Source organism: Peromyscus maniculatus, chromosome 13 (assembly GCF_049852395.1).
Source record: "Peromyscus maniculatus bairdii isolate BWxNUB_F1_BW_parent chromosome 13, HU_Pman_BW_mat_3.1, whole genome shotgun sequence".
NCBI classification, from domain to species: Eukaryota; Metazoa; Chordata; class Mammalia; order Rodentia; family Cricetidae; genus Peromyscus; species Peromyscus maniculatus.
The window spans coordinates 5538717-5557528 of NC_134864.1; the positions used below are offsets into that span (position 1 = coordinate 5538717).

The following is an 18812-nucleotide window of genomic DNA, read 5'->3' on the forward strand; positions in this document are numbered from 1 at the left end:
ACCGGCCAAAACTGGTTTAGGAGGAAGAGCCACACAGCCCAGGGATGAAGTCTCTAAGCAGCTAAGGGAGACACTAGGTGGGGATCTCATTCCTACAGGATGACAGATGGCCGAGAGACATCCGGACCCAGTTGACAGGGACAGAGATGTGTCTCCCCTCACAACTGCCTTAAGCACTTCATGATGCCATGGGCTCTCACGTGCAGCCTCTTTCCTGAGTCCTGTTTTCTCTTCTTTCCTCCTCAGGACTTCAGTTCCTTAGCGGAGCTAACTTACAGTAATCAGGCCAATGCTGGGGCATCATCCACAGCGTGGTTTCCCCCCAACAACCCCTCCAAGTCAAATGCCCATGCCAGGCCTGCCTAGGGCTCCTCTGGAGAGACACTGATACTCCTGTGCCTTAGCTGTGGCCTAAACTAGCTGAAAGGGGCAGGGGCAGGGGCAGGGGCCCCTGAACCTAGCCAGGTCTAGAGCTAGCCTCAGTATCTCTCTCTGGAGGAGGACCAAGGTCTCCATCCAGTAGGTACTGAAGTGCTGGGCTGACAAAGGCAATCTCTCCAGTGACCCCAGGAAGCAAAGCTGGAAACAGCCATAAAGAAAACAGAAGTCCATGGTGTGATCCTCGGAGGGTCCCAAGGTAGAGGTCACTTCATGCTTCACACCGTGAACAGAGCTTGGTGGGAACATGTTCCCTGCAGCCCTGGGTGACAGCACAGGGGTGGGCATCCTTCGGGGCCCATAGGATGAGGTTCTAAGCTCGCCTCTCACCAAAGAGAGAATTAGAAGCAGAACCTCGAAGCCCCCATACCTGCTGCTCCAGGTACCCAGCTCAACCTGAATAAAGGCAATGGGGGGCATCACTGGTACTTCAAGGTCCCCCACCACTCCTGCAGGACTGAGGGGCAATGGCCACACATCCCAGGTAGCCCAGGGATTTAAGTCCCATCTCCTGGGAAGCACTTCAATCATGGCAAACAAGGATGACTCCCATCCCAGGGCAAGGCTGGATGATGAGAAAGAAGCCTCTGCTGGGACCCTGGCTGGCATCCAGAGTCCTCTGCGTGAGAACAGACTCTGTCCTCTGGATAAGGGCTTGGTTCTCCGTTACCTGTACTCAGGAGACTAAAACTCTAATCTGTTTTTCCTAACCTCCCCCTAAAGAAGGCAGAAGCACTGTGAGCAGTAGTCCCTGCTGTAGGGAACACTTTCTAAGCTCCATCTCACTGGCTCTGTCCCCTGCCCGCCCCCCTACCATGTCTACAGCTGAGGGGATAGTCAGGTGCCAAGCCTTGTGGGGTTTTTCCTTAATTAAACACACACACACACACACACACACACACACACACACACACACACACAGTGTATGGGTGTTTTGCCTTCTTCTATCTACCACATGCAATGCCCTCAGAGGCCAGAAGAGGACACTGGATATTCAAGAACTGCAGTTACATACAGTTGTGAGCCACTATGCAGATGCTGGGAATTGAACCTGGGTCCTCTGGAAGAGGAGCAAGTACTCTTAGCCACTGAGCCGTCTCTCTGCCCCTGGCCTTGTGTTTTCACTTTCTATCCAGCATTCTGCTTCTTCTGAGACACTGTGATCAGGAGACCTACCCGTAACAGAGGTCTTAGAGGGTCCGGACAGGTTCAAAAGAGGGTCAGAGACAAGGGAGGCTTTTGGCATCTGTCAAGGTCTCAACATTTCTGGATATGTAGTGACTTCTAGGGTAGGCTGCTGGGTAGGCTCAGTGGGGAAAGGTACTTGTCACCAAGCCTGACGATCCGAGTCCAGTCCCGGGAACTGATGTCGTGGGAGAAGAGAGTTGTCCCCTACAAGCCGTCCTCTGGCCTCCACACAGATGCATGGCTTTCTCTTTATTTTATTAATTTTTTCATTGTGGAACTCCAGCCTTTGGAACGGTGCTGCCCACAGTGGGCAAGTCTTCCCACATAATTATCTAATCAAGATAATCTCCCAGAGGCTGTCTCCCAGGTCATTGTAGACCTCATCAAGTTGACAACTGAGATTAATTGTCACAGAAACCATGCTTCCCAGAGCCTTCCAGAGAGAAAGCGTGATGGCCCTGGGAAGAATACCGTGACTCTTGGCCCCTGGGCCCGGGTTGGGTTTGTGGGGCATGGCAGCTGTGCTCTGTCACAACAGCGTCTCACACATGCATGGTAGCTTCCTACATGTTACCCTTTCTACAAAATCTCCAGGGGTAACTCACTTGCTCACAGGTGCTATGGTTTAAACAGAACTAAGGTTGCCTCCGAGAACATGGAAAAGCTTGGACTGTCACAGTACCATCCTCTCTCTCTCTCTCTCTCTCTCTCTCTCTCTCTCTCTCTCTCTCTCTCAGACAGGATCTCTCTATTATGTAGCTCTGGATGTGTTGGAACTCACCATATAGACCAAGTTGACCTCAAACTCACGGAAATCCGCCTGCCTCTGTCTCCCAAGTGCTGAGATTAAAGGCGTGCACCACCACTGCCCAGCTCCACTGTCTCTTGTTTATGCACTCATTTTAAAAAGTGTTACCAGTTGTGGTGACACAGACAGGTAAGATATGCTGAAGAGGTGGAGGCAGGAGGACCATGAGGCTGTCCGGACTACCTTTAGCCTGACTTGGTGGTGCATGCCTTTAATCCCAATACTCGGCAGACAGGGAGGCAGGTGGGTCTCTGTCAGTTCTACATCAGTCAAGGATACATAGTGAGACCCTGTGATATATATATATATATATCTCAAGGTGAAGTTCATGTAAAATTATTCCCTGGAAAATGAACAGTTTGGTGTCATCTGGTGTATTACATATTATACCACCACTACTGTATTTAGTTCCAGAACATTTGTATCTCCCCTAAATGAAAGCCCAGAGGCAGGAAGCATCTACTCCCCAGGTCCTGACTTCTAAACATGTGTCCTCTCCACTCTCCTCTCCCCCCGTGGTTCCAGACCTGCTGACCTGGGGAAAGCGGAAGCGCTGTTACAGGAGGACCTGCAGATGACCAAGCCGGAGATGTTTGAGAACCCGCTGTACGGGTCCGTGACTTCCTTCCCTAAGCTGGCGGCCAGGAAAGAGCAGGAGTCCCCCAAGATGCTGCGGAAGGAGCCCCCACCCTGTCCAGACCCAGGAATCTCACCACCCAGCATCCTGCTCCCCAAAACCCAAGAGATGGAGGGTGTCAAGGGGACCGGCAAACAGGTCCCCGTGCCCGTCTTTGGCCCCACCCCCCGGATGCGCTCCTTTACCTGTTCCTCCTCTGCTGACGGAAAAGTGCCCAGCGGGGACAAGAACCAAGGGAAACCCAAGGCCTCGGCCAGTTCCCAAGCCCCGGTGCCAGCCAAGAGGCCTATCAAGCCTTCCAGGTCCGAAATGAGCCAACAGACGACGACTCCCGTCCCAGCTCCGCGGCCGCCCCTGCCGGTCAAGAGCCCGGCGGTCCTGCAGCTGCAGCACTCCAGAGGCAGAGACTACCGCGACAACACGGAGCTCCCCCACCACGGCAAGCACCGGCAGGAGGAGGGGCTGCTGGGCAGGACTGCCATGCAGGTGTGTTGAGCCCTGTGCACTTCAGTTTTATTGTCTTTAATTAATAGATGCACTTAAAACATTCCTGGTGTTTTAGAAACTTCAGGCAGAATACCCCCTTCTAATAGAATATATTTATTCTAAAGCAAAACTAGCCATGTTTAAAAAACAAAAACACAGTTGAGACTGGACGCGGCAGTGCGCCCTGTAATCCCAGCATTCTGGAAGTTCAAGGCAGGAGGCCTGGGTGTTCAGATCAGCCTGGGCTGTATGGCAAGACACTGTCTTAAGAACAACCAACGTTGCCGGGCGGTGGCGGCGCACACCTTTAATCCCAGCACTCGGGAGGCAGAGCCAGGCAGATCTCTGTGAGTTCGAGTTCAGCCTGGTCTACAGAGTGAGTTCCAGGACAGGCACCAAAACCACACAGAGAAACCCTGTCTCGAAAAACCAAAAAAGAACAACCAACATCAGCCGTCTGGGAGCTAATAGAAACACACGAAGCCTCCATGACGCCTTCAGCTGAATCCCCAGTACCACAAGAGAAATGAACAGACTCTAGAACCACACTGCTGACTGTTCTGTTATTGTATTATTATTATATATTGTTTTTGTTTTTTGTTTTTGAGACAGGGTTTCTCTGTGTGGTACTGTCTGTCTTGGAACTTGCTCTATAGACCAGGCTGGCCTCGAACTCAAAGATCCGCCTGCCTCTGCCTTCCAGGTGCTGGGATAAAAGGCTTTCACCAACACACCTGGCCCATTATTGTATTTTGTTGCAGTATTGAGGGTCAAACTCAGGGCCTTATATTCCAGACAAATGCTGTACTGCAGTTCTGTGTCGGATTTAAATCCCAAGACTCTGCCCAGCTCTGTGCCTTCTTAATCTGTCAAAAGAGGGAGGATATTAATGGTATCTGCTATATAGATTTATGGGGAGAAATAGACTATGCCATATGCTGTTACTTTATGTTATCATTTTTACAGTTATCACTCATGTTTCATATATATAACATGGACCTGTTTCATATATAGTCTATGCATAGAACCTATGGATTAGCATATAAGACACTTAGGATGTCCTAAGTGTACTTTGATGTCAGCCTGATCTAGCTCACAGCACTAGGGGTCAAATGTGGCTGGAGATAGCAAGGCCCTGATAGCTCTTCTCTTCTCATCCTACAGTGAAGTCCTTGATGAGCTGCTGGCGATGGGAGCCTGGAGGAACAGCACAAAGCAGGCCAAAGCCTCTCCCAGGATGCCTCTCCTAGGGCCTCCTGCTAGCTCCTCTTATCCAGCTTCCAGTCCAAGGCTGTGTATTTTTCAGAAAGGGACCTCGCTTCTCTGTGGTCCAAAGAGTGTGCTGGCTGCAACCCTGGGCGGCAGATGCCGAAGCTGGGTGGAAAACACTTACCTGTATGGACAACAGACAGCCACAACCAGGTCTCAGCACTTGGACTCCAGGACCTTCTTCCAGTCACCATTTTTAAAGAAAGGAACTGAGACACTCGTCTGAGGGTGAAGATATAAATAATAATAATATTATTAATAATAATAATGGTCAGGTGCCGCGTGCTGTGTTAAGTGCTTTATGAACATTTGTCTGGCTGGCCTCCAGAGCTGAGGTTTCAGTCAACCTGAACCCTGGGCCCTGACCCACCAATCCCAAATGGTAGGTCCTGAGAAGTTTAAACAAAGCATTAAAAAAGCTAGCAAAACCTAGAGCTGGCCGGGCTCTACTGCAGCGACCTGAAGAATCTGCATCACTAACGGAGGGTACAAGGAGCCCGGCCCTCTCCAACTTCAGAGATGCGAGCTGCTTCAGCTAAGGCTGGGATCTGTCACAGCCCAGCTCTGCCTGGTGTCTGGTTTCTGGTGGGTTTTCAGTCCGGGGAGTCAGAGATCAGCTCCAACTTGGCAATGAAGAGATCTGGCCCCAACCTAAGCCGGCCATGTCAGGCCCCTGCTGAACCTACGGCCAGTCCTCCCTGTGCCGCTGCAGGTGGGCAGCTACCGCCACACCCTGGGTTGGGCCAAGCACACGCCCATGTCCTCCCCCCCCCACCCCCACCCCGGCATTTCTGGTGTACTGAGGAAGAGTCGCTACCACTGTCCCCAACGGCTGAGCTCTTCCGTCGGGGAAGGCGAGCCTTGGTCCCAGGCTCTCCAGACAGCGCAGCCTCTTCTTCCAGAGTTGTGTGGCTTGCCCTGTGTCCTTGGTTATCCAGGAGAACAGGGTGGTGGTGTCTTTTTTCTGTCTTGCTTTTTGATGTATCAGGATTAATATGGGAAACCAGATCCAGAGTGTGCAGGAGAGCAGGTATATCCATCCCCTCCGTTTCCCAGTCTGTGTGACCAATAAACTGTGCCTTTCTAACTAGGTTCCTGACTGTGTGGCATCTTCCTGATACCCAGGGCCACAATTCTTCCCTGTGCTCCAACTGCTGCAGTGAGACTTTGGAACAGGAGGAGGCAGTTGAGGGTTCCTGATATCCAGAAAATAGTATCCTCACCATGGAGACAGCCTGAAGTTGGGCACGGACATGAACGAGGGCAGATAACATAACTACTTTCATACATAGAACTGTATGAGACTCCAAATGTCCTGAAGCCACCCAACTTCCACAAGTGTCCTCTGATGCTGGCCGACCACCAGCCCACAAATTCTTCTTAGCTTTCACCAATGTTGATTGTTTCAGGGACAACAGACCCATAAAACCCATCCCTAGGACATGAGTTCACAGGTTAGGAAATAGCCTCAGGCCAGGAGACTAGCACAGCCACTGCTTGGTACCTCTTACAAGGTGCTATGGCCCACGTCACCGTTCCTCCATCCTGAGATATTCAGCATCCCTCCTGCTCTCAGGCCCCAGGCCTGGGCTCCAAACAGAGCTCCAGGGAGCAGCATTCTTGGGAAGCACTGACTAAACCATTCACTGCCTGCTTTGATAGTCCCTGTGGACTGGTAGACTCGAGGCTGAGAATACTCCAGAATAACTCCTCACCTCTTCTTAGGTGAATGTCTCTCTACAGATTCACTACTTGGCCCCCACAAAGAGCTTCCCCCTCATCTCCAGGCCCCAGCATTCTGACCCTGTAGATGAGTGAACCAAGGCCCCCCAGAATTCTGACCCAGCAGACCAAGAGACACAGCAGAAGTGACCTTGATGTTCTAGAGGGAAGACACAGGAAGTACAGGCATTCTCCACCCTGCTGTTCTTCAGCTCATTTTTCCCGGGAACCCGCCCTGGGTCAAACTCCCTTGTGACCCCAGAGCTGAGGGCCAGGACCCTAGTGCCTTTGGCCCATGGGACACTTACTGCTACTATAATTATAATGGGTTGGTTTGCTGTGTGGGGGTGCCTGCAGCTGCCCATCCATGGAGGAGCAAATAGCTCCTTCCTGTAGATGTCCAGGCCTTCCCTATCATTTCTGCGGCCTCAAGGAGAAGCAGCAAGGTAGGACCTGTGTATGCTTCCTGTCCCTTCCCCCTGAGCTTCCTGTCCTGAGCGCTAGTCACCTATGCCGTCTCCAGACCCTTTTCCTCTTCCTCCATGGTCCAACACAGCTGTCTTAAGAACCTAGCTTTGTGTGTGGTCAGCTGGGGCCCCCTGATGCTCAACTGGAAACACTACAGTTGAAGCTTCATTCTTGTCCTCCCAGCCTCTCTCAGTCCTGTTCACACCTCTGAGCTCCCTGACCACCTTCTGTGGGCTCTGGGCCACCACTGTCACCCAGAACCCACTCAAGCTGCCTCTTTTTCTAGCAAGTCTGTCTTACCCCCTCCCTCCAGCCTATAAGTTGTCCCTTGTGTGGCTGAGGAATGGGAAGTCAGGCAGTGGCCCCTGTCACCTCGGTTTCCTTCACTGAGCTCCGTAAGAGGTTAAACAAGCTTTGTGCACAAACTGCCCCACCCCTAAGATGACCCATCATGGCTGAAAATGTAGATCAACAGTCACTTTGTCTTTCAAGAAGCAAATCTGCGCTCCTTTGCGTGACTATATGAAGCTGGTCAAAGCCCAGATTTCCTGTTACCAAGATTATGGTCTCTGGCATGAGTGAGTCCGCCTCTAATCACCACGCAAGGGATCCAGATAGCGGTGGCTGCCCTGCCAGGCCACCGGTGGGACTAGCTGGGCAGCCGTTTTTACTCCTCCTCCGTCCAGCACTTCTGTCGCTTTCCTGTGGCTTTCTAACCACAGAAATGAGGGAAATGAGGGAGTCACTGAGCACAGCTCTCTCCCACAGATACCTTCCCTAACCCAGCCTACCAGGTCTGTCTTTGCTTGTCCTTAAAATAGCTCCTTTCTGCAAACTAATTTCCATGGAGACCCAGCTACGGAAAGACCCAGAAGCTTTCTAAGAGGCAATCAGCTCACTCTCGGCCTTCACTCCAACAGAGAGACCCTTTATGATGCAAATATCTGGTCTTACCCTCACATTTACCCCGCAAGGCCCCATTCTGAGAAAACTACTCTGCTCTGCTCAGGGATTCACACAGGCACATGGAGTCCGGCTACTGACAGGCTGTGTCTGGTTATGCTCTAGTAAGTGACTGCTCCAAGCTGATCATTTCTCTCTCAGCTCACAGATGACCTCCTCATTGGTCCTACATTCAAGTGATCTTAGACTTGATGTGAATGGTTCATGTTCTCCATCTTCCATTCAACCACAGTTGTGCTGGACCTGAGGAGACCATGGGGGCAGGCCATGAATGTGGGTCAGACTGAAGGGGTTTCAATACCTTAGTTTGTGTTTCCTGAGAATAAATAGTCTTCAGCAAGCCTACAACCTGAGTTGGATCCCCAGAACTCATGTAAAAAGCTGGATGCATTACCTGCGGTGGTGGCGCACACCTTTAATCCCAGCACTCAGGAAGCTGAAGCAGGTGGATCTCTGAGTTCAAGGCCAGCCTGGTCTACAAAGCGAGTTCCAGGAGAGTCGGGGCTACACAGAGAAACCCTGTCTCAAAAACAAGCTGGATGCAGCTGTGCATCTGCAAGCCCAGTACTCCCACTGAGAGGTGGAAGGAGGATAGATACAGGAGGATTGCCTGGAAACTCAGGGGCCAGAAAGTGGGGGGGGGGGGGGTGCATCACAGCAGCAGAAACAAGGAAGGCCATGCCTCGACTACGTTGAAGGTGAGAACCAACTCCCAAAAGTTGTCCTCTAACCACCACACACACTCTGCGGCATGCATATGTCCATACTCACATGTACATACATGCAATATACACACACTCAAGTATGCACACACACAAGAAGAGGAGGAGGTGGCAGAGGAGGAGGAAGAAGTAATTACAGTTGTCAGGGTCACCAATTTGAGGCCAGGAAATCTGTACTTGTCTCATTAGTTTGGGTTCAGACAGTAAGGCAGATTCAAGGGCAAGGAGGTATTCAGTAGAAGGCAGAGACCTGAGGTGAGGAAGGAAAGAATGCCCTCATGAGTAGGTGACTGCTGGGGACAGCTGGGCTTGACTGGTGGACAGCAGCATGGGGCAAAATACCTGTTACCCCATCTAAAGAGAGTCATGATAAGGGGTGCCTCTGGAAGCTGACTAATCCTCGGCTCCCCTGGTCTAAGCAGAACGCTAGCTCCAAAAGCCAGGCAAGAGCCTTCCAGCCTGAAGGCACATGGGAAAGCCATTTGTGATATACAGGAGGCACCAATGTGTCTGCTCCGCTTGCCAATAGCACCATAGGACAATGTTTCAGTACTAAGCCTGCCCCCAGAACACTGACCCCTCCTGCTACAGGCTGAGATTTCTGGATGCTCAGACATCTCTGAAGAGGGGCACTCCCTTTGGATATGTTCTGTCTCTTGAGAAAAGCCAGCATGGAAGACCCAGGAAAGAGCGTTCTGGATGGAAGGAGGTGCATAGGCCCTAACGCAGTATCATGGAAGGTGGAGAAGTAAGGGAGATGGATAGGAGCAGGAGGGGATGCCAGGGGGTGTTGGCGGCACTGGGGGTCCTATAGGAGCCAGCCTCCAGATTTGCAGAGAGCTGTAGGATCCATGCGGTCACGAGAAAGGCCCATTACTCAGATAGATCTGAACCGGGATGCTAGCTGGTAGTCTAAAGAGGAAAGAAGGTGTTTGTGAGAGTGGACTGTGGGAGGTAGTGACAGAAGAGGGAGAACATGGGAGCCTGCATGAGTGTCTTCTCCACACTCTCCCTGGCACTTGACCCAGGACACGCATCCTGGACCTTCACTAAAGCTTCTGGGAGGGACACAGACATAGGCCCAAACCGTTCTACATCATAGGACTCCGTGGTCAAAAGGTCGGCAAGTTTAGAAACAATGGTATAAGATGCCCAATTCAATTTGATCATCTAAACATCAAACAGTCTCTAGTGAAAGCTTATCACCGAGGCATGGGTTGTAGTTTTCTGCCTGGATTTTGATTAGAGATCCTGTATTTTTCCCCAACTAACCTTGTCCTGCTCCCTCTTACCTGAGGACTCACTTTGTGGAGTTGAGGGGTGAGGAGGTGCCATGCTTCCAAAGCTTGAATGAGGTGCTACCACCTTGAATCCATAAGACATAAGCCCAGAGCAAGCAAAGAAAGATGGTAAATAAAATCCACCACAGACTGAGCTCAAATTCTGGCTTCATTTCAAAAAGAACTACATGGAAGCTGAGACAGCAATATTTGCTAAGTTAGATGTTATAGAATTTATTAAATTTTATAAGAATTTAGAGGAGTAGGCTATCTTTGCATAACTTAGGCCATGCATAAGTTGTTGACACATGCCTGTAATCCTGTCAAGGGGCAGAGGTGGGAAGAACGTTGCAAGTTTGAGGCCACCCAGGACGACCTAGTGAGACCCAATCTCAATACCACCACCACTAATAATAAAAATATAATTAATCATCTGAATTTACCTATTAGCTATGTGACTTTGGACAAGTATTTTTCCCCAGAGAGACAGAATTCAACTAAGATGATTTTTTTTTTTTAGAAGTGTAATGTACTTCAGGGGAACATACTAAAATTCAGAATTTCATCATGTCCAGGGAAAAATAAAAATACTTAAAGTGTGGTGGTTTGAATAAGAACGGACCCCTCATAGGTTCCTATATTTGAATGCTTAGTCACCAGGGTGAAGATCTCTTGGATAGGTTAGAAGGATTAGGAGGTGTGAGTTTGTTGGAAGAAGTGTGTCACTGGGGGTGCATTTTGAGGTTTTCAAAAGCCCACTGTTTCTCTCTCTCTCTCTGTCTCTGTCTCTGTCTCTCTCTCTCTCTCTGCGCCAATGGATCAGGACATAATGATAAATTTTAGATCCCCAGTTATTGGGTATCTTTCACATTACACATTAAAGCCTGGATTTATTAATTCGGCTTGATTGGCTTATTAAATCGGTGGCAGAGGATACCCAATACCTGGGGATCCAAAACTTATCGCATAGTTCTCAGCTACCAGCACCAGGGATTCAGCCATGCTCCCCGACATGTTGATAATGAACTAAACCTCTGAAACTGTAAGAAAGCCCCTGGCTAAATGCTTTCTTTTATAGGATTTGCGTTGGTCATGGTGTCTCTTCACAGCAGTAGAACAGTGACTGAGACATAAAGCTCTGCACAACCCCAGAGGAACGGCCAGGGTGCCAAGCCTGTTCCAGAGGCTGGAATTAGCAGAGACGTCAGTGCAGCCACTGCTACAGTCCAGGGGTTTCTCTGCCTTCTCATGCTGCCGTGACACACTTGATACAGAAGTTTATTTGGCTCATGGTTCTGGAGTTTGGGAAATCCAAGATTGAGGAAGGCCAAGGAGGGCCAAGGACTTTCTTGCTGCCCCAGAACATGGCAGAAATCAGGACATGGTGAAAGAATACACACCGGAGAGAGGCAAGGACCCTGAAAGCGACTTTTATTAGAAACCCACTTCCTTGATAGCTAGGTAACCAACGTGCTCCCTTGAGAAAGACACAAATCTCCTTATGAGGGCTCTGTCTCTTCGAGGACTCACCTCTCCACAGTGCTCCACTGAGGATGAAGTTCCCTGCACATGACCTGGAGGTCATAGTCAAGTGACAGCAAAGACATAAAGGGACACTCCTGGGCTGGTGAGATAGGTCACTGGCTAAAGAGGCTTGCTGCCAAGGCTGACCACCTGAGTTCCATCCCCTGAAACCTAATGCTGAAAAGACACTTAGTCCTCTGACACACATGCACACATACATAAATAATCAAATGTAATTTTATTTATTTTTGGTTTTTTTTGGAACAGGTTTTCTCTGTGTACTGGAACTCACTTTGTAGAACAGGCTGGCTCCGAACTCATAGAGATCGGCCTGCCTCTGCCTCCCAAGGTCTAGGATTAAAGGCGTGCACTACCACTGCCTGGCAACAAATGTAATTTTTAAAGTTTAAAAGAAAATACTTTTGAAATTAGCGAAAGAGGTAGGAAATCTCAGCAAGGAAAAAGAAAATATGAAGAAGCCAACTCCGAATTCTCCAGAAATAAAGGTGAAGTAAAGACATTTTCATAGAAAAAAAAGTAGGTTTGTTGCTATCAGATCAACTATCAAAAATGCTAAAGGAGTCAGGTGTGGTGGCACATGCCTTTAAGTCCAGCACTCAGGAAACAGAAGCAGTTGGATCTCTGTAGAGTTCAAGCCAGCCTGGTCTACATTGCTAGATCCAGGACAGCCAGGGCTACCTAGAGAGACTGGTTTCCAATTCCACATCCACACCTCTTCCCTAACTCTGGTCTTCTGACCCTCTTCTGCCTCATGCCAGCCCCTGTCCCTGTCTGTTTCCTTCACTCCCCGGCTGCCACCAAGAGAAGGCTGGGAAAGCAGACGTCACTGGGAGTTTGGGGCAATGAGTGATTGCTATTCCAAACTACACAGCCAACTATGTACAAATAACTGTAATCCATCTGTCTGTCTGTTTGTTTGTTTGTTTTATGAGACAGGGTTTTTCTGTGTAACTCTGGCTGCCCTGGAACTCACTCTGTAGCCCAGGCTGGCCTCAAACTCACAGAGATCTGCCTGCCTCTGCCTCCCAAGTGCTGGAATTGAAGGTGTGCACCACTACTTCCTGGCTACTATTACCCATCTTTGTTATGAAAATTCTTCAGTCAGCTGGCAGACCAGAAATCTTTCTCCAGTCCCCATCCCCCACCCCCAACCTACCCAAAACCCATCCTTGCAAAAAACATACCTTAGGGTTGTTACTTCACAACAGCTATGGTCCTTACACTGTCCTGTTACAAGGAGACAGCATTCTCTCTGAAAACGTTCACAACCAGCTTTTAAATCCACCTTTTCTCCCTCCTACATATAGATGCACTATTAAGCTATCTCCTGGCTCCATTTGCTATTAAACAGCAAAAAAGCTCAGATCCAAACTTGCAACACCCACTTACGCAGGCTTTGAACCCACTGGGAGCCTTAAAGGCATCAATCCACCCCTTCCCCGTGATTATTCTTGCTAATGTCTACTCCTTGGGTACCATTTGCCATCCCAAGTGGCTTTTTTTTCCATGAAAAAAAAATATATATGAATACACACACATATACATTTATACTATGTGCTAGGTACAAGATTTTGGGTCAAAATATTACGTTCTTTACTTTCCTTAGAAGGAATGTTTCTGTTGTCTCCAAATCATCTTCCTGGTGCTGATGAGCATGGGGCCACCTGCAGGCCAGTTTCAAAGATGCAGGTCTGGCTATACAGCCTTTGTTGCAGTCATCCGGTGCCAGTAATGAGCTGCCCACAGCTTGGCAGTTTTTAATAATAACGTGCTTTGTTCTCATTCAGCTTCACTCTCCTCTGGGAGAATGGGGCTGCAGACACCAGCACGGCCACTCATCTACAAGATTCCAGAATCTCATGGGATGATGATGTCTGGCAGCTGAGACCTGGGGTGGCCTGGGTTGTAGCTACAACACCTAGGAGTCATTTTCCCGTAGGACTTGCTTTCTTCTCACTATGTAGTTGCAGGGAAGAGGTAGAGAGAAGGGAAGAGGGAGAGGGAGAAGGAGAAACAGGCAGGCAGAGTTGAAGACCCAGCCATGGATGCTAAGGCACTTGGAGACAGGGACACAAAGTCTCCATTTTTCTTGGGTCTGATGGGTATGTGGTACCCAGTTAGCTGGAGTCGGGGAAGATCTACAGCACTAGAGGAAATCAAAACCTGCAGGGAGGCAGAAGAGATGCAGGTTAAAGTTATGTTAGCTACTCTTCTGTCCTCTTATCCATCTCTGATTCTTCTCATTGTTCATACTCAGCCAGAGTTCCGCGGGCTGGGAAGCCTGGTTAGTAATAGCGATGTGAGAGCTAGCCTGCAACCCAGAGCTCATTGAGAAGTGCAGAGAATTCGTGGAGGGGAAGAGTTTTGTAAGTGGAGAAAAGCAAACACCATGTTATAATGATGAGTAACATCATCTCTGACGGCAGCTCTCAAACTATACATATATTGAGAGTATGGGGAAGGGGGGGGATGTAGAGGACAAGTGTCCAAACAGTTAAGGAAAATAGACAGTGCCAGCAATTGGCATGGCAGTCATTTGTAACTACATGAGCTAACAAAGTAGAATTCCTGGCATGCCGTTCCCCAAAGTCATTTAGATTTGGCTTAGAAAGCAGAATGGTTTTTATAACAGATTTTTTAAAATTATGTTTTGCTTATGTTAATATGAAGATTTTATTCCTCAAGTAAATACCACCTGATCACAAAGCAGCAGAGCCCAAAAGTACACTGAGCGCCAGGTGGAAGCCACACTGGGGTTTCACAATTTGCTGCTGCGCAAAGGTTTGTATTTGTTCTGCGTGGGCTCCTCTCTCCAGCCCATCTGGGAAGCGTGCGGGCAGCTACTCTATCTTCTGGGCTTCCTCTGAATTCCTTCAAAAGAACGACGCTTAGCTGGGTGTGTTGGTACATGGCTAGAACCCCAGCTGCCAGGAGGCTGAGGCAGGAGGATGTAAACTCAAGGCCTGCCTGGGCTACAGAGGAAGTTCAAAGGCAACCTGGGCAACTTAGTTGAGACCCTGCCTCAAAGTAAAAAGCATCTAAAATGGGGCTGGGGGTACAGCTAGGTGGTAGAGTTCTTGCTTGTGCGTGAGGCTCTGAGTTCGATCCCAGTGCTAAGAAAAGACCACTCCAACTTGGCTTCACATAAAGAACCTAGGGCTGGAGAGATGGCTCAGAGGTTAAGAGCACCGACTGCTCTTCCAGAGGTCCTGAGTTCAATTCCTAGCACCCACATGGTGGCTCACAACCATCTGTGATGAGATCTGGCGCCCTCTTCTGTGTACACATAAAGAACCTATTTAAACGCAGGCTTCTAGGCCCTGCCAGGATGATTGACAAGGAGTTGATTCTCTTGGTCTAGGTGGTACCTGGGAAGCTGAATTTCAGAAAGTATTCTATATCCTTCTGGGACACCTGGGCATGTCATTTCATTTGTTTAAAAAAAAAAAAAAAAAAAAAAAAAAAAAAAAAAAAGCTCCTGAAAGGATTAGATGCATGGTCCCTACTTGAGGTAAAGCAGGCTAGCAGGTAAAGTGAGGGAATGAAAGCCAGACTTGGGCTTCAGACCCCACCTTGGCATTACTGAAGCATGCTTCCCTCTCAGACTGCCATTTGTGAGAAGGGTGATAAATAAATACACCTCAGAATCCTGCATGGGAAGACTGGAGGAAGTAATCCCTAAGTTAAGAATTGGAGCACTACCGAGTGGCTCTCAGCATTGTGTCTAGAAGGTTCTAGAGACTTTCTCTGTGATTCCTGCCTCCAAAGCCTCATAGGGTCCACACCTGCGAGCACTAGCCTTATGTCCAAGGGTCACTGAGCCATCTTGTAATTCTGTTTCAGAATCCAGACTGTGTATCAGACTCTCTCTCTCTCTCTCTCTCTCTCTCTCTCTCTCTCTCTCTCTCTCTCTCTCTCTCTCTGTGTGTGTGTGTGTGTGTGTGTGTGTGTGCATTTGTACTCAATCACCTATGTGTCCACATGGGGAGGGGAGAGGTCAACTTTGAAGTCTTTCTCTAATCTCAATCCACCATATTTTTGGAGACAGGGTTCCTGACTGCATCTGAACCTCGCTGTTTCTGCTACATTCAGTGGTCATCGAGTGCATGGAATCTACCTGTTCCCCTCTCACTTCCAGCACTGGCGTTACGGGCACACGCATCACGGGCACACGCATCACACCCAGCTCTTATGTGGGTTCTGCAGAGCCTAACTCAGGTCCTAATGCTTGTGTTCCAAGTACTTTTCACACTGAACCCCCTCCCCCGCCCAGAGCTCGGACCTTGTCGGCTCCTCAGGCTCTTGTTTCCACTCATGCTATTATTGTCATCCTAGAGCATATGGGCAGCAGGGTTTGTGCCCGCTCTCCCCTGCTGCTGGCACCGCACCATTCAACAATATGGTGTTAACAAAAAATATTAAAACTAGCTGTCTTACATTTTTGTTCATAATGTTGCATAATGAAAAGGAAAATCTTTCCCACAGTCCCAGTGGCGCGGAAACATTTAGAGATGACTCTAAATATAGCCTCCCAGATGACAGAGAGGTTGTTTTATGTCATTCTGTGATTTCTTTTTCACAGCATGTTCTATGTGCCGGAATAAAAAAATTTTTTTAATGAAGTCAGAATGCTAAATTTAGGGCACCTTTGCTCTTTGCTGGCTGCAAAACACATTTTGTTGACATTTATTTTGTTGTGCATCTTGGCATCAGACTCTAGGCAGCGACAAAACAAAAAGCCGAAAGCGACGGCCCTGAGTCCACCAGACCCTGTCCTCCACCGTGTCTCCCCTGAGCTGTTAACTGTCGACTCCCAGTGACTGCATGTAGAAAGAGTCGCCATGGTTCCGCTCAAATTCCTCTGCTTGGCCTTGGGTATGTGGTAAGAGAAGGTAACATACAATAAGCTCCCAGACAGCACCAGAGTACTCCTTGTTACGCAGAGTGAATTGTAACTGCAAATGCTTCTAACTCGGGTCCAAAATCGTTTGTAACCTATTAGTGGCTACAAACTTCAGTCCTACCTCCGATACAGTTATAACACGCCTAGGACTTCTGCACGAGAGTCAGGAGGGACATGGCTCAATCTGTAGGGCATAGCTTTGGTTATATTGGTTATTTCCCAGAAAGTCAGCTTTGGTGAGATGCATATGGATAGCTTTCCTTAACTGAAAAGAGAAAGTTCTAGCTGAGGAGAAGAAACCTTTCCAGCCTCTTTCTCCTTCGTGCTGAGGTTGGTGTTTTTTCAGGAAGACAACATGGCCCTCAGCTGGGGGAATCAAGAAGACACTGTGGCCGACACACTGGGTTCCAGAGTGACTCCGGCTGAATTGTATGCAAAGAGCTGCGTGGGTGTGAGTGCTTCCTGTATCGGTGTGCTTGTTTCCTGGGGAGGCGTGTTCGAGACAAGGCTTCCTTGGTGGTTTTTGGAGATAGTAGGCAAATTCTGGCCTCTGCGCTGAAATTTTGGGCCCTGTGATCATTAATATTGTCAGTCACCTAGGACGCAAGGCTGTGGGCACACCTGTGAAGAATTATCTAGATAGGCTAACCTCCGGGCTTCCTCATGAGGATTGTTTTGATTCCATTAATGGAGGTGGGAAGACCCAGCCTGAAAGTGGTTGATACCATTCCCTGGGCTGGGATCTTGGACAGCCTAAAAAGGAGAAAGCTAGCAAGCACTAACAGGTTTTCTGCCCCCCTCTTCCCCTAATAGGTTTCTCCACCTACACAGTAAGCCAGGTCAAGCAGAACTGAAAAAGTATAACAACAGGTTTATTTGAGCAAAGCGACTCCCAGGCGGATTCCCCAGTCCCAGAGGTCGAGGTCGGAGTAGCCATGCCACCTCCCTTCCCAGCTAAAGCAGGGAGACTTTATAGGTTGCAGGTCAGGGGTGATGATGTGTCCACCACAAGCTGGGTTTGTGCCCAAGTCCAGTCAAAGGTTGAGTGCTTTAGGCAGGGACCTGGGCAGCTGGCAACTTCGGGGAGGCCAAGAATTCAGAACGGGGCTTTTGGTACCTTTCCTTTGTTTGGAGACTCTGAGTGGGTGGGGTTTGAAGAGAGAAAGAGACAGGAATCATGCAGGGGTGAGCCAGAGGTTCCAACCGAACAAGCGCCAGCATTTATTTCTCTCTGTGTATTGATTGTGGAGTCAATGTGACAGTCACCTCACACTCCTGTCACCACCACTCCCCCTCCATAATGGACTTTGCCCTTGAACTGTCAGCCAAAAGGAGGCTTCTTTCCTTAAGTTGCCATGGCCACAGTATTTTATTATAACGACAGAGAAATAACTAACATAGTCTTCAATGTATGTTGATGTGAGAGAGATCACCCCGGGTCTGGCTGGGTGTTAGATCCTCACTCTGCAGAATCAAACATAGACCTAAGAAATGGTTCAAGGAGATCAAAGTCTTCTAAAAGTCTGCTCTCCTCCCGATTCTGTACTACAGCAATAAATGTGGGCACTAATTTCTATAGATGTTGGCAAAGATGGCCAAACAGGGTCTTGTACATGACAGATAAGTACTCTGCCACTGAATTATAGCCCCGGCCATCAGGCTGGGGTCTTATGTAGTCCAGGCTGGCCATGAACTTGCCATGTACCCAAGAATTACCTTGAACTTCTGATCTTCCTGCTTCCACCTCACCAGTGCTAGGATTATAGATGTGTGCCACCGTGTCTGTTTTAGATAGTGTTAGGAGTCAAACCCAGGGCCTTGGGCATGCTAGGCAAGCAGTCTACCAGCTGAGCTATATCCATAGCCTCTGAGTTTTCATTTCTTTAAAAAGCTACATTTATTTTTTTGGTCTGTTTGTGCACACACATGTACATGCTTGCATGTGCACACAAGTGCCACAACATATGTGTGGAGATCGGAGGGCAGATTGTGGGAGTCGGTTCTCTCCTTCCATTCCTTCCACTATGTGGGTCCTGGGGATCAAACTCAGGTCCTCAGGCTTAGTGGCAAATGTGTTTACCCATGGAGCTATCTTGCCAGTAACTTGAAAGACAAACAGTCTTCATCCCAATCATCTCTCAAAATAAATAGGTTCATCTCTGTGCTGGAAAAAAAAAATCATACTCTAAAAAATATGAAATGCTTACAGCTGAATGACCTGGCATTGCTCTGACCTGCACTTGGACAGTCCTCTCCACACTGGGGGTCTGTGTGCATTCTCTCAGAAGCACACAGGGAACGCAATGGGCAGCATACACAGGCGGTGGTGGTCTCCTGCCTCTTCCTCCTTGAGAGGACCTCAATTTTGTTTGGATAGCACCCC

General features: G+C 48.9%; 1 protein-coding gene across 1 annotated transcript in view; it reads left to right on the plus strand.

The window, feature by feature from the left end:
- The window catches only part of Inpp5d (inositol polyphosphate-5-phosphatase D), a 112655-nt gene extending 106737 nt beyond the window's left edge, over positions 1-5918 (plus strand). The window contains exons 26-27 of the mRNA XM_006984234.4: positions 2960-3557; positions 4722-5918. Coding sequence (XP_006984296.2) covers positions 2960-3557; positions 4722-4724 — 601 coding nt within the window. The 3' untranslated portion in view covers positions 4725-5918. The remainder of the gene's footprint in view (positions 1-2959; positions 3558-4721) is intronic.
- The last annotated feature ends 12894 nt before the right edge of the window (positions 5919-18812 follow it).